This window comes from Columba livia, chromosome 3 (assembly GCF_036013475.1).
Source record: "Columba livia isolate bColLiv1 breed racing homer chromosome 3, bColLiv1.pat.W.v2, whole genome shotgun sequence".
In the NCBI taxonomy this organism is placed as follows: domain Eukaryota; kingdom Metazoa; phylum Chordata; class Aves; order Columbiformes; family Columbidae; genus Columba; species Columba livia.
In genome coordinates this window covers 36,657,811-36,668,727 of record NC_088604.1, presented here as the reverse complement: position 1 = coordinate 36,668,727, position 10,917 = coordinate 36,657,811, and the positions used below count along the sequence as shown (strand labels likewise).

General features: G+C 43.3%; 1 protein-coding gene across 3 annotated transcripts in view; it reads left to right on the top strand.

Annotated features, from left to right (window-relative positions):
• The first annotated feature begins 3,682 nt into the window (after window positions 1-3,682).
• ME1 (malic enzyme 1) overlaps window positions 3,683-10,917 on the top strand; it is a 167,842-nt gene continuing 160,607 nt past the window's right edge. The window contains exons 1-2 of one of the 3 annotated variants that reach the window (XM_065055293.1): window positions 3,683-3,827; window positions 4,415-4,569. Coding sequence is in view for 1 of the 3 variants with exons in the window: in NM_001282816.1 (NP_001269745.1) it covers window positions 3,783-3,827 (45 nt within the window). In the remaining 2 variants the exon portion in view is untranslated. 3 annotated transcript variants of the gene reach the window in all.

The following is a 10,917-nucleotide window of genomic DNA, read 5'->3' as shown; positions in this document are numbered from 1 at the left end:
CATTTATTGGAGCTTTTTAAAACTAGGTTAAGATATGAAGGTACACTAGATATATCTGCCAGTCTTTTTTTTCTAGGACCATATCAAATCAGCTTTTCATACATTCATAGCACCTCTTGGGAGATTTGAGAGAGACAAGAAGTTACCAGTAAGTTTCAAATTAATTCATTAAGCTATGGGGGGGGGGGGGTGCAGAGGCAGGGACAGGGGTGTGGAAACCCTAAGTACAGATACTTATGAAAAATCTTGAATAGGAGTCTTAAAAGTGTACCATATAGAAACCATTTGAGAAACAGAATTAAGTGCCTGCCAGAAGGGCAAAACTACAATATTTTCTGTCAGAAACACCCTAACAACATAGGATGCTCACCAATCATTTATTTGAACGTGGACCAAAATTTGAAAAAATACCTTTACTACATGTGCAGCTATAACAAAATAATTTGGCTATTTACAAAGGCTGTATCTATATTCTTGTAATACAGCTTTATTGTGCAATGCAGTCTTATTCTGGAATAACCACCTCTGACCACAGATATAACTGCTGAACATTATTGATTTGGTCTATTTTGAACTGTTTTTTCAGTTCAGATATTGTGAGGTCCTGGATATGGTCACTTAATAGCCACTCTAAAATTCTGTGCAGTCAGAGATAGTAATAAAAAAGTTATTAGTAATCAGGTCTTTCATTCTCATGTACAGAAGCATTCAAACCACATCTTCCACACACTCTGAGCCTTGCACATTCAAGTGCAACTTCCACAATTTCTTCAGATACTCTGCAAAGGCGATACAAGTGCATGACAAAATTTGCACGAGATTATAAACATGAGTGAAGAAAGTAATTGCTATAGCAGACTCGGACAAATAAATCTTTACTAATCCTGACTCATACTAAAATGTTCCAGCCCTCAAGTGGAAGACTTCTACATGTCACAGGAGATACCACTTTTTCTTGTTTCTTTGGTTTAACTTTGGCAACAGACATTTTCAACTCAATTCTTACAACTCAGGGAGACATTTATCTTAACAGATAGTCATGATTTTGGTTTTATTGGTGTTTGAGCATAACAAACAGAAATAAATTCTGTGTTTAGGAAGACAGGGAGAAAGAGATTTGTACTTAAAACACAATAGTAAACTGTTTCTAAAGTCCAATTACTTTAAAAGATACATATATCCAAGCAGACTTTACCTGAATCAGCTGTTACATTACATACCTTTTATAGCTGAGGTGAGGTGAGTCAGGACAAGTCCTTATTGGGGGTCAGACTTCAGAACAGGTACTCATAGTGGTTGCAGTGACTTTTGACATAAATCAAAGAGGGTTTTTTTTGTTTGTTTGTGGCTTTTTGTGTGTGCGTGTATGTTTTTTTTAATAGTGTTGCAACACAAAGATAAAAATTACATCAGTACACATTGCTTTCTCTAGGACAAAAATATTGCAGTTAGGTTGGCATTCTATCAGAATGGTTTCAGTGTACACACAAATAAACTAAAAAATATGTTTCTACATTGCTTTTTATTGTTATCATGACTAAGAAAGACCTGAAATACTATCCCCATACCTATTGAAGGTAAAATTCAGGACTTAGGTTGGTAGATATTCGGCTACGCAGACAAATCTGAGGAAGGCTGGATAATTAGTCACAAAGACTCCACATTTAAAGTTTGTTCAAAGCTTGTTATTAATACTGCTTTCCATAACAGTTTACAAGATGGAGTGAGGGAGAGGTTTATTTACTGAATCTTCTGCTGACTTGCTAATCAAGTTTCCAGAAACATAGACTTGGCACACTTCCAGCTTCCCTTTGGTAATTAACCCCAAATTAACTTCTTGGAGCTACTTAACAGGAAACTCAGGGAAGGCAAAATTCTGTGTGAGTCTTTTTTTTTTTTTAATATTTATGAGGTAGTAGAATGGGTACAAGACCTGCAGATTAAATGTGAAGAGATAAGTTTTAAAAGAGCCACAAAATTTTGATCTATTTGTTGCTGCTTGACAATAGAAAGCAAAAATCTCTATCCTTAATTGTTTTCACAGTCACACATTTAAAGCTGTGTAATTTCTCTAGCAGGACTACATATCTGTATGGAAAATTTCTGCTTCTATATAGGAATTTAGAGAAATAAAGCCACAGTTATACAGTACACAAGGGATTGTATGCAAACAATTTCAGAACACATTGCAAAACAAATGTCAGGGATAGCGCTACAAATCAGCTGAACACCTGCTCTGCCCTAATATTCTCCATCCCTAGTAGGTGTAATCTCAAACAGCACAGCTGAAGCCGGTGCATGGCTCACCCCTCCACCCAAAGCTAATTGCAGGGTGTTTCAAAAAGATGGACCCCATTTGAAATGACACACTGCCTCAGCCTTGGATAGGCTGCATGGGACCCCAAGACTTAGCGCTACACTCTTGACCCCCAAGATCCCCAGACATAGAACCTGAGACTTTTTCTTGTGAGGATATGTCAAAGACCATGTTTTTGTACCACCATTAGCAACTAATCTGGATGACCTCAAAAACAACCATGGCAGCTGTGACCTCAGTGGAAGAAGACATTTGAGAGGCTTTTGGGGCAAATTCAACCATCGACTCAATGTTGTCCATACAGCAGGTGGAGGGAACACAGAGAATTTATAAAAAGGTTACTAAAACTTGGTAACTCACTAAACTGTCTGTAAATTTTTGTGTACTTGTAACATGCTGCCATTGTGAAATATACTGATTTGAAACCAGGTCCATCTTTTTGAAACACCCTGTACGTCACACACATCCACCTGACTGTACCAAGCTGTGCAGCCCATCCCCTTCAGGAAAGGTTGGACTCATAGAATCATCGCGGTTGGAAGAGACCCTCAGGATCATTGAGTCCAACCATAACTTAACCTAACTCTAGCATTAAACCATGCCCCTAAGAACCTCATCTAAACACCTTTTAAACACCTTCAAGGGATGGTGACTCCAGCACTACCCTGGGCAGCATGTTTCAACACCTGACAACCCTTTCCGTGAATAATTTTTTCCTAATATCCAATCTAAACCTCCCCTGGCACCACTTGAGGCCATTTCCCATAGTCATTTAACGACAGAAGGGAAGTGAAACCTGGCTGTTGGCAGCAAAGGCCCAGCTTGTGTGTGACTGAGTCCAGGGTGCAGGGTCCCACCAAGTGCCTGTGCCTGGGCTGACAGGTTCATGAGCTGCACCACAACGCGATGCTTAAGTGTTAAGCAGTTGTGTTCCCTGCACTAGGTAACGCCAGGTCCTATATATAACACAACGCGACGAGGGAGAGCGGCTGGTGTGATTTTCCCTCAGCAGGTGATTAGAGACCAGTCCGTTTCCGACGCGATCCGGAGGGGCGCGATGAGGCGGTACGAGGGAGGGCGGTGTAACCCCCGCGCCAACGCCGGGCCCTGCCGGGCACAGGGAGGGCTGCGGGCCCGCACCCCCACTCGGCCCTGCGACGCCCCTTTCGCACCTGGGCGCCCGCCCGGCGGGGTGTGCTGAGCTGCCGGTGACTCGGCGGCGGCGTCGCCCCGGTGACCTCCCACACTCCCTCCCCCGCCAGCGGCGGCGCCTTGCCGCAGCTCTGCCCCCTCCCTCCCGGCAGATCATCCCACCCCGCCGGGCGGTCACCTCAGCAGGAGGAGCCGCCGCCGCTTTGCCTCCCCTCCCGCAGCGACCTGACGGCAGTGCGCTGAGCCTCGCCGCGCCATGCAAGCAGGGAAGGCAGCCGCGAGCGGGGACGCCGGCCGGCCCCTGCAGTTCACCATGAAGAAGGGCTACGAGGTGCTCCGCGACCCCCACCTCAACAAGGTAGGGGCGGGCAGCGCAGGTGCGCTGCGCCGGCCGGAGCCCCCTCCCGCCTGCGGGGGCCGCGGAACGTGTCGCCGCTGGGCGCTGCCTGCGGAGCCGGAGCCGGGCCCGATGCGGCGGGGCGCCGGGCGGCCTCTCGCCGCCGCCACCTGTCGCGGCACAGCGCCCACGGAGCGCCCGGGCCGGCCTGCCCCCGCGCAGCCACCGCCGGGCCGGGTACAGGGGTGGGACAGCGGGTGCGGGGCAGCCTCACTTCCTGCGGGCCGGGCGACGCTTCCTCCACCTTCGGGGCGGCGGGGAGCGCTGCGCCGGCCCTCGGGCTGCGCCCGGCCAGCCCGGGCCCTGGGGCGCGGAGTCCGCCGCGGGTAGCGGCGCTAGCCCCTCGCTATCTGCTAGAGAAGCAGCTGCGGCAGCCCGGGGAGGATGCTGCGGGGAGTTACGCCGCTCTGCTGCGAGTTAACGCTGCCGTGTCTGCGTGTTCCGGGTACCCTCCTTCTTTTCCATCCCTCTTTCCCACGGGTGCCCCGCCTTGTTTCCTGCGGGCAAGCCTGGCTGTTTGTGCGGTCCTAACTTTTATCTCCTGGCAGGTTGAAAAGGTATTTTGTCACCAGTATTCCACTCGCAGCTGTGAAATTCAGCTCCAGTTTCCCCATGTCCTGCCTCAGCGAATGCAGTCGGCTCTGAAGAGATGCTGTAGCGCAGCAAAACCTTTTTTATCACATCTCTAATTTGCTTAAGAAGGGTAATTCAGCTCGATAAAACTTTCTAAGCATGTTAAACTAATATGGAAAAAATAAAGCTGAGTGAGTGCACAGCTCTGATGAAGATGTGAAGTTCAGATAGTAAAACACTTTATTGGTGTGACAGGCCCTGGATTTGCTGCAAAAATGAAAAATGGGTAAAGTCAAAGGTAGACGATGAACGACGCCTGACACATGAAGCCTTAGCCCCAGCTTTGTTCTTGCATATTACTTTTAATGGTTAACTGTGGTGCTCTGACTTGTACCTCTGCATTAGACTACGTGTACTCTCATTTTACTTATTGCTGAGTTGTATGAATTGACAAAAACTGTGTCTCTGGTTTTACCAGATAGGTTGACTCATCAGTAAAAGCTGCATATGTTAGTTAAATGAATAGTGCTTTTATTAGTCTTGGTGCTTGACTACAGTTTTCTCAGAGGCTGCCTTATGTCTGTGTGTGCATGTATGTTGGCCTGAGAGGTCTCCTGAGGTCAGGTGAATGGAAAACTTCTCCAAGAAGTAACCAGTGTTTCACTTGGGGTTGCTTTTAAGCAGTTGCAGTATTCATGGAAAAAGTCTGATTCAGCATAACCAGGAAAGCCAACCCAATAGAAAATAGGACTTATTCTAAAATGTGTTGTATAAAGAGCAATCAGAGGCAAAGCAAGCTCATTGCTGCCTTTTTCCCCTCAAGTGTCATACATCTTGTCTCTGAACAGCGTACTTGGAGATGTGGTGCTAAAGAGGAAGGGTCTTGTTTGATTTCTTGGCTTGGGCATTACGCTTCCCTTTCAGCCATGGTATAGCACATATGGTCCTGGTCTGGTAAAGAATGGGAAACCAGCTTTCTGACTGAGGAGGGTGATTTTTGGTGGGTGTGGATGTATTACACCCTACTACATATATGTTTATATACACACAGACCCCTAATATAAATATATTTTCTGGCCAAATGTATGCGTGTGGGCAATAAAATGAAATAAGTTGAGGACTGCTGACATGGTTGCCAGTTTGATAGCTTAGGGCTTGCCTGCATGCATGGAAGCTGATACTCCCAGTTCACTTTTGATTGCCAAGGCTGTTCAACCAGCATCAGTTGCATAAAATTCAATTTGAAGTAGATAAAATATCTCCTTTAATGATTCTAAAGTACAGGCATTGTTTGCAGTTCTGCAGAAGTGCCAGAACTTTCTGCTATCTCTTGGGCCCTAAGAGCTGCAATTGCTCGGTCTCAGCACTTTCTTTTGGATACGGTGCCAGTTTTAATTATTTGCGTATACTTGGCAAAAGTAGGCTGTAGGTGCTGAGTAGTGGTATCTAGCAGTGACTCAGAGAAAGACAAATGATGTTTTCTGTGTCTTTTAAGCCAAGACAGCTGTCCTGTCAAACAGGTAGCACTGAAGCTTGCTGAAATATGTGGAAGCTTGGGCCTTGCATCCTCAAATAATATATTGCTTTTCTCAGACACATTTAAAAGAAGATTTTACAGGGAGCTATTTCTACCTGGATGTCTCTAAAGATACATTTAAGTAAGAAATAAGAAGCTGTATTTTTATTTTTTTAAAAACTTATCTCAATTTAGTGCCCCACTCATCCAACAATAAAGCTGGATTTCTGCACATTTGGTGCATACTTAACTTTTTATAGTTAACATTGATGGCTGGCAAGAGGTGAGAGAAAGGGCTGTGGAAATGCCAGGGTAAACACCCAAATTTCTTCTTTTCCAGTTCCTGGATGCCAGAATTTCCAGAATATCTAAGCACTGAAGTATGCTGAAGCCCTAGGCAACATAATTCTTAAGTCTTTTATGTTTAACTTTGTAAGTAATTCACAAACATGTACAAACTTCACTGAGGAAAAGCTTGATGGAAATGTTTGGGGTTTTTTGTTGTTTTCTCCCCCTCTGCTGGGGCATTTTGCCTGTGTATGGAACCATTGCTGCCTTTACAAGGTCACTGAGTGGTCTGCCCCATTTGAGCAGCAGTGATGCATCGAAAATCATGAGAAACAGCATCTTGTAACCGAGTTTAATTTCTTGAGGACGTGTGTACAAGTCTATGGATGATAATGATGATGCAGTTTATTGTCTGATATTTTAGGTCCATAGTGTTTAAAAGTGTATTTAGGACCTTTTTGGCAATTGTCTTCCTCCCTCAGGAAGCTGAACACTTTGTGAATAGCAATTACAAGGAAAACACAGTTTCATTTGTTTCAACTGAAATAGATTGCATTAGAAACCTTTGGCTGGGAGTTGTATGCTCTTTAAGATGATGAGTTACAGAAGTGTGAAACTAATTTGCTCTACTCCTACTATAAATCTCATTTATGCTTTATTCAATGTATGCGTTTGTTATTCCAAAGCACACAGATTATTTATCACTAAACATACATGTCATATTTATTTCTTTTACCTTTTAATGTTGTTTAAACAAATCAGTTTCCCATAAACTGCTTATTTTCAGAATCTTTATGAGAAAACACACTAACATGTATTTCAATAGCAAACTTTTCCAATCACCTGTGTTAGTTGCCAAGTCTAAACACTTCCCAGATTGAGAAACTTTGCCATTGGAGGCGTGCTTTGCTTACAGACTGCTTTCATATTCTTGCAGAATAATTCGTAAAGCAGGAAATAAGTAATTCTATTAAATCTAAGTGCTGGAGGGCTCTCTGCCCTTCCAGCTGCCTAATTTAAAGCCCTCTCCTCTGACTGACTGCTGTCATCATTGCAAAGTGCAGTGCACTTGTAACTGTTGGTCCCTCTTGTTTTCTTTGTCTTTATTCAAGTTGCACCAAAGGACGTGAGAATTTCAGAACAGGTCGATGGCGCTGCTGAATATCCCAGAGTTTCCAATCTCAATCCCACCTGCAAACAGCACCGATACTCTACCATCTTCTGTACATGATGCCCTTGGATCTTAGTGGGTTCTCAACTAAGCAGTGACGTTAGTTGTTTGCTGTGAGTCCAGTGACTCACTATGGGATTTACTATAAGCAGCCACACTGGAACAGACCAAAGGTCCATTTATCTCAATGTCTTATTTTTGACAGGGGCCAAACTGGATCCCTTGGGAGGAATAAAAGAGGGAAGGATGCCTCTAGTGATGCTTTCTCAGAATAATCAATTCTAGGCCGAGGGGATGAGCAGTTTATTAGGGTGTTATTAAGATATGAATGCTCATCTTTCCTGTCAGATTACACAGGCTAATTTACAAATTTACTAAAAAACAATTGTATTTTTTTTTTTTTTTTATTTTTTTTTTTTAATTCAAGTGAAATCATGATCTGGGTGAAAGAGACAAAACTTCCCATTTTGCTCCTATGTTTCAGACCGTGGGAAGAGAATGCTTGAGAAATAAAGATATATTTTGTTCTGTGTACAGCTAGTTGATTCACTAGTATCAAATTTGTTTTCAAGAAAGTACAATAACGTGACTAGTGTGGGTAATGTATAAAAAAAGGCCTTATGACTTTGACATTTGTTGGTGACCCTGTAATAGGCCTCAGAAAACCCAGACCTCATTAAAAATCAGAAGCGTTCAGGTGAGTTTTTCTCCATCTGATGGGTAAAAGAGTATGAGCACTTAAGAAGCTCCTCTAAATAAGTCTGTTCCTTTGTCAACTACCAAGCAGTAGAAGTATTTTTTTCCTTTCATTGATAGAGTTCATATTTTCTCATCTTAAACTTGTTTGCACATTGGCTGGAATGGCCAGTGCTCACTGAGTGTTGCTTTTTGCATTAGCTGTAAATAGATATTCTTGGAAGAAAACTGATGAAGCTGGGGATGGATGAGGAAAATACTGCTTAAAGTTGCATATTAGAAGTGTCTATATGAATTTGTAAAATAGGTGTTCTGGAGCTTACTTGCTATTTCAAGGGATGATTTCATATTAAGTGGTAGTAGATAGCGTCTTTTAGATTGGAAGGTGGTCAACTGCATGTGAAAGTAAAGGTACAATTTGAGGAATTTTTTGGGGGATGGAATTGCTGATCACTTCTGCTGTCTTATATTATACCTCATTTTTTTCCTATAAACTTTTTTTCCTATAAGCTTTCTAGTTTTTAACAGAAATATTTTCCTGGTTCTTCTCTCCGTCGAATCACCTAGCAGAGCAGTTCTGATCTTGACAGCAATAAGCACATGCTATCTTTCTGTTCCTTGACAAGAGTAAACGGTATGGTGGTTATGCTAGCACAAAAAGCAAGATCAATCTGGTCTTTGTCCAAAACGTTTTTAGAGTGAACTTGCATCAATTTTGCCTCTGTGTTTGGCGAGCATTATGTTTTTGATTTATTACTGGGGTCTCCCACACAGGAGTTGCTGTTGTGTGGAACGGCAACCTAAAATAGGAGGTTCTTTGAGCATGAGGTGGGTTTGTACCAGAGCCATTTGCTCTTTACCCATCAGGACTGCAAGTTGCAGACTGGCAGAACCACAGCTGGCTTGGACGCTTGGGTTTTGGGCAAGGGTGTGAGCTCAGCGGTGGCCACCACAGTGCTGGGTGGGGAGGTTCTCACACTGCCAGTGTGTTCTTCCTTCTTGAAGTCACCTTCTTGAGGTGTGAGGGAGGACTTGTGGTGCCAGATGATTTCTGTATGAGTGTTTTTATTTACAGTACGTGCGAAAGGGGCTTTAAAAATCAATTTGTTCCTTTTTTCCACCTTTCTTACTTTAAGTTTTGTCCTGCATACTACTAAAAAGGAGAAAGTATTGGGAAAGCACAAAGCATTTCAATCAGATTATTTTACCATTGTCTTCTATTTTATATACAAAACCTGCAGTGCTCATTGCCTCCTAGTACTTTTTCCTGACCTAGTACATAAGTTGCTGTGCTTGGTGTTATATTTTCTTCCTGTTTGTCTCCAGTTCTTTGCTTGCAGTTATGAAAAAGAGTGCTGAGACAGCAAGTTGGGAACAAAGTTCTGTGACTTGAATGAAAACCAAGTAAACTAAAGGAGAAGACGTTCTGTAGGAAGCTATATAGCAGTAATAGCAACTGAATACTGATATGAGTTGTCACAGGAAGCTGAAACCTATTTGCTGTGAAGCTGTTTCTGGCATTATTAACTCTTTTCAGTTGTGTAATTTTTGTGCGATTTTCAGTAACTGAAAACAAACAAAGTTGACCTTTTTTCTTTAGACTGAGGAGTCCTACATCCTTCTACACCCGCTTGTTGTAAATGCTACTTGAATAGAAATGTTAATCCTGGCAGTCACAGAGCACCTTGCAAACAGGATTTGTGTGTGTAGAACAGGTTAAATGTGCTTTTCTACACTAGGTTTTCTAGAGATGCTGGAACGGCACAGAACCTTTTTTCTTGTTAGAATTTAATCATTCATGGATGCTGACAACAAGTAGGATAAGAGTTCACGGAGAAATTCTGCTTCTGTCCAGGTAAAAATAAACTGCAGATAAGATATGTGCTTTCTGCGGGAAGCATATCCAAGAGTACAGAAGTTCTTACTGTGCATTTCTCACTTCGCGTATCCAGTTCTGCTGAATCAGTCTCTTTGGCTGAGCTGCCTCTGGAAAGGAAGAAGTTGTGGCTGTAGCTTCTCTGCCCCCGGCCCTGCTTCCCTCTCTGAGCGGAGGAGGAAGCAAAACACTCACAACAGCACTGTTTCTTATAAACCCGTGACCCCAAGTTAAAACGTGCCATCTTTGCCCTGGCGTGCCTTTCCCTTCCCTGCCTGCTCAGGTGAGCTGTGTATTCAGTGTGTGACTTGCTCATGGCTGCTGTAGCCCCAGCCCACATGGGCTGATTTGGGGTTTCACGCCAAAGGTCTTGTTGCTCCAGACTCTGATGGCTGAATGGCCCATTGCTGTTGTGCTAAGTATGTTATTGATGGAGGTCTGAAACAGTATTAATACCCTTCAACAGGTCCTTCAATGAGGATTTTTCCAATTTGTGTTACGGAATTTTACAGTGGAGCAGTTGTTGCAAATAAGTGTCAAAAGCAGCATTTGCTGGAGCATGTGATTCTGGGATTTTGGCCACAGTAGCAAGAGCTCTGGGCTCTCTGTGAATCTGAAGAGCTCTTTAAGGTGTCCTCTGTGATTCCCTGGCTGAAGCAAATGCCTGGTGGTTTCCTGATACCTCTGTGGCCCATTGCAGCTAGAAGAGTGGTGTGGAAAGTTGGGGAGAAGAACAGAAATCAGAATAATACCAGTGTTGTTGGGTTTGTGTATTCATGTGATGTAATGCACAGGGTACTCTGACTCCTCTGTACTGAAACAAAGAAGAAATTGTCTTCTGTGCACTTTAGTAGGAGTGGGACATTTAACACACGCTAAAACCTCTAGTGACTGTTGTTTTTTTCTTTTTTCTTTCTTTTTTTTCTCCCCC